Source organism: Penicillium arizonense (assembly GCF_001773325.1).
Source record: "Penicillium arizonense strain CBS 141311 chromosome Unknown PENARI_contig205, whole genome shotgun sequence".
Taxonomy (NCBI): Eukaryota; Fungi; Ascomycota; class Eurotiomycetes; order Eurotiales; family Aspergillaceae; genus Penicillium; species Penicillium arizonense.
In genome coordinates, this window is record NW_019173482.1 from 1 (window position 1) to 4,689 (window position 4,689).

General features: G+C 46.6%; 2 protein-coding genes across 2 annotated transcripts; one reads left to right on the forward strand and one right to left on the reverse strand.

Annotated features, from left to right (window-relative positions):
- Window positions 1–105: 105 nt before the first annotated feature.
- Window positions 106–387, forward strand: PENARI_c205G08071 (uncharacterized protein; the record flags this gene model as incomplete). The annotated part of the gene is made up of 2 exons (XM_022638143.1): window positions 106–234; window positions 280–387. 2 exons carry the CDS (start codon window positions 106–108, stop codon window positions 385–387), a joined length of 237 nt encoding a protein of 78 aa, XP_022482002.1.
- Window positions 388–2,458: 2,071 nt separating this feature from the next.
- PENARI_c205G00905 (uncharacterized protein) lies at window positions 2,459–3,016 on the reverse strand (the record flags this gene model as incomplete). The annotated part of the gene is made up of 2 exons (XM_022638142.1): window positions 2,459–2,785; window positions 2,870–3,016. 2 exons carry the CDS (start codon window positions 3,014–3,016, stop codon window positions 2,459–2,461), a joined length of 474 nt encoding a protein of 157 aa, XP_022482001.1.
- Window positions 3,017–4,689: the final 1,673 nt, after the last annotated feature.

Here is a 4,689-nt window from a genome sequence, read left to right on the forward strand (position 1 = left end):
GATACCCCCTGGCCTAGTGAATATCGTTCGATAAGAGACTGACGCTCACTAGGGGGCGCTGAGAGTAGCTGTCAAATCAGTCAATCGGAAATGAATTCCGCCACGATGAAATTATGCGCTCTAGCCGATATCGTCACCAAGTTGATGTTAAAGAATCGGACCTACGAGTGGGAACAGGAGATCCAAAATTTACCTCGGCAGCTGGAAAGTGTCTCCGTTGAGGAACTATTGCAGGTAGGTTCATCCCGATGCACATCATGCCCTCAGCTAATGTGACAGAATGAGATATTCACCCGAACGTCCAGCGAAGGGGAGTTGAAGTTGTTGGTCAGCATAGCGAACAAGACTGCATATCACGGTATCAAAACTTACTATGGTCGTTGTTGAGCTATAACGCACTGAACCGGGCTGGCTCTTTGCGTGGAGGCATCACATGTCGAGAAAAGGACGCAATTCTGTGTTTCCTGCTGGCTGGTTGATGAAAGGGACTAAAGAAAAGGGTAGCACACGGTATAGCAGGAGATGGCCTGTTCCGGCATACTGAGTTTTGGAATTGTTTCACAGATTCCCACTCAATAATTGTTGATTTTGTTTTCTGTTCCTAATCGCTGTCATGCTTCGTTCACAGATTTGATGTAGCACGTGCAGTCTATTCCCTTGATTTGATTTTGAACACAATTGACCCGCTATAATCTGTTTACTGCATGGCGGCAAAAGCCCACCGCTCACCAAGCTCATTTACAAGGCTAAGTGCCATGATAAACACAGCAGCTAGGATGTGGCCCAGTAGCGATACCAGTGGTACAGTAGTTTTCGAAATCAGTTTGACCCCAAACTCTTTGGACTTGATTCCCGGAAAATAATTCCTTAGTTTGCGACTTCTGATTGGATGTTATTTTAGGCTTGTTGGCCCAGACCGCTTTCCACAATAGTCAATGAATTTTACAATACATATTCAGTACCGTAGTTGTTGTTGTAACTTACATGAAATTAACTGAATACGTGTCCCCCCCCTTCCCCTCACTTCCCTGCATGACAATCAAGAACTTCACGTACAACGACTTTCTGCTTACCGTTATTAGTGCAAACACGGCTCCAAGATTCTCACCTTTAAAGCTTGCTCTCATTCATGATATGATCGAGAGCAAATCTTTTCGCACATCTGAAATGGCTGAGCAGGCTGGATGTAGCAAGCAGGCCATTATCAGTATCCGCAACAACTTGCGACAATTTGGAAGCTTATACGCACTACAAACCCGGGTAGGACGAAAATGAACTGTAACGCCCCTGATGATCGAAGCCCTCTGTAATCACCTATATGAGAAACCTGGTCTCTACCTTCAGGAGATGGTTGTATTCCTATGGGACGAGTTTCAGGCCATGGTTACAACCTCCAGCACCAGAAGAGCCCTTCTGACAAAGGTTGGTCTAAAAAAAAGGCACGGAGACGTGCTAAAGAATAAAATGCCGATTTGCGGGATTATTATCTGCATTATCTAACAGGTTTTAAATCATACTACCTAGTCTACGTTGATGAATCTGGGTGTGATAAACGTGCTGGATTTAGACGGACAGGCTGGTCACCACGTGGCACGTCTCCTTTGCAAGTAACGCAATTCCATCGAGATCAGAGATACCAGATACTACCCGCCTATTCACAGGATGGGATCGTTCTGTCGCGTGTCTTTCGTGGTTCTACGGATGCCACCGTATTTGAAGGCTTTATAGCTCAGCTGCTCCAACATTGTGGACGATGGCCCGAACCTAAATCTGTTCTAGTCATGGACAACGCCTTATTTCAAGACTTCCTTGTCTATATGGTTGTTTCCGGCAAGCATTATCTCTTCAACCAATTTCCCATATGCGGGGTTTAATGGGCCGAAAACGCCAACGTCTAGTGGCTCTAGACGATGAGAGGAACTCACGTTTAATAAATATGACACCCAGACTATCCCCATCGATGTTGCGCTTCATTCATGATATGATAGAAAGCCACTCACTAACTACAACTCAAATGATGCCCCTCGGTAGGCACCATTGGCAGTCACTTATACAGGGTTCACAAAGATGTGAATCTCTGTGTGGGCTTACAGAGAAGCACATGGAGATATCTCCCCCAATACTGTCCAAAGAAGTTTTCAGGCTCTCAAATTGACGTATCGCAGCTTTGCGTTTGACATAAACTAGGCTGAAGTCACAGTTGTGGAACGTCGGTGCGAGGAAAGGCAACACCTTCTACAGCGGAGTGGTCGGTGAACTAGGTAACAATGCCAGGATAGTAAGGTCTCGCCCGAACAGCTGGCAGATCGCAGTGCGGCGAGTCGAAAATAGCCTTTATAGTATCCTTCTTCTTGGCGCTAGTTGCCATAACGACAATGTTCTGTGCATGGTTGAGCACGGGGAAAGTGAGAGTGATACACTTGTGCAGAGGTTGGGGCAAATCAGACACTAGGCTCACCTATCTATCCTCCTCGGTCAAGACTTTATGGTCGGGGAATAGGCCGTAGGTGTGGCTATCATAGCCGCAGTTAAGGAGGATTAGGTCAAAGATAGGGAACCTAGCAGAGTCTTTCTGAGTTAATCTCTCTATCACGGACTTCTCGTAGTGCTCGACTAGCTCATCTTCCTCGTTAACAAGGTCGGCATCGATAGGATAGACATTCGGAGCTCCAAGCTCTACAGGGATCTTGTCCAACAACTGGTCCTTTAGTTGCTTATAGTTGCTGTTATCATGGCCGAGCGGCACGACTCGCTCATCGGCAAAGTAGATGTGCCACTTAGCGAACTACGGAGTGTCCTCAGGGGTACCGTCGTTTCTAGGCTCGAGAAGAGCGCGAGACAGCATGCTGAGATAAGAGCCACCGGATACAGCGACTACGAAACGGCCCTGCTTATCCAAGGTTTCCTTTTGGCGCTTGAGGACGTAGCGCCTCAACTTTGGGACAAGATCATCGATGCTCGGGAAGCTCAAAAGTATGGGTTGATTTGGAGGGCGATTTATACTGTCACTGGACATAATGGGTGAGTATGATGTGAAAGGGGTAAAGTGCAGGAATTCATTTTCAGGCTGTCCGGTGGAGGGGTACGAGGTTTGGTGGGGTCACCTGAAGATGTTGTGTGCGGTGAAGACAATCTAACCATACAGTACTCCACACGCAAGTGACCACTGGTTGGTAGAATACGTTATCTCCAACTGTCCAGCAAGCTGCCCATCTGGAGATCACGACACCAAACTCAGGAAAAGGCTGCCTAGGTTCATATTCAAAACGAAACGGTTCTAAACAAGCAGTCATATCCACTCAGGGCTGAATTCACTCCACAATCTCGTAAATACTAAATAGTATATCTACCATGTCATAGGGGCTTCTTCAATAGACTACCTTGGGGCACACTGAGTGAGGGGTTGCCGATCTTGACCCATAAGTGAACCCCCATGGTATACCTATACCGAACACCTACTAGTCAAACCCCCTCTTTCTATCCAATAGATGATCCCCCAGAAGGAGTCGTTAGGGTCATGTCTGGAGAACGAAAGGCCCAATCTTTTATGCAGTTAAGAGTAAACTTTCCAAGCGCTAAGCATTATGAAGGGTTTGAGTCGATCTGTAGCGGTGTGGCATGTGTGGATTATACAGGTACTGGGGTCTTACGTATATTATTGACCCAAGCCTTGCAGTGTGGCTGGCTGAATCGGTTCAGTTACATGCAGAAACCCGAGATGAGGATGGCGTGAGTACTATACTGTAGACTAGACGGCAAATACTATGCCGCCTAGTTCGCTAGAAATTTATACAATCCACAGCTTCACACTCTAGTGATACAAACGACCATTTTGCCATCTATATTCCGTTTCCGTACCATCAATCAAGGCTGAGTATAAGTTCAACCATGGTTTCGTGTAGTATGACGGGCCGCAAGCGGGAAGATAGAGATGAACCACAGTGTTCCGAGGAAGCGATCCGACCGGACCCAGCTACTCTAGCGTGGCTGCGATTCATGGACCCACTGGTTCTTGCAAGCTGAAAGATCTGCAAGCTAAAAAATTTGCATCGATCTTTCAGCTCGCTAAATTAGCGGGAACAAGGTCGTCACTTTCTAGATATTACAGTATTCATTAGGTCTCTGCGTCCTCATAGTGGGACCCATACGACTATCACTACACGATGCTGTCATGATAGCGTGGTCGCACCGCTTATCCTTTAACTACAACATCATTATATATAGCCTCCCTATGTACCATAAGGTCACCTAAATAGGCACGTGATTTGCCGTGGTAGCAGCGGTGTTATTGAACTTACTGCATATTTGACAAATTTAAGCCTAGGCGGAGAATCATCGCGAAGAAGTGACGTATATATATTCACCAAGCCACACAGCGGGGCCGGAAACCCCACTTCTTAGATTACAACAAAATTACCGTCTCATTAACAAAGAATAGCCTCACGGGGAATCGTTAAAGGCTGACTTACAGAGCTAATCACTGCCGTAAATCTGTATTACCGCAAGGCCAGCCCCTCCTATAGGTGCTTATTATAATCCATAGAGCCATTCCCGGACGGAGGATGGAGCTAAAAGATCACTAGTGTCACAGAAGCTCGAGAGGATCGTCATTCTCGGCGTTAGTTACACGCCACTTGTACCGATGAGAATGCAGGTCCACTGTCCAATGAGATACCTTGACCTTGACCT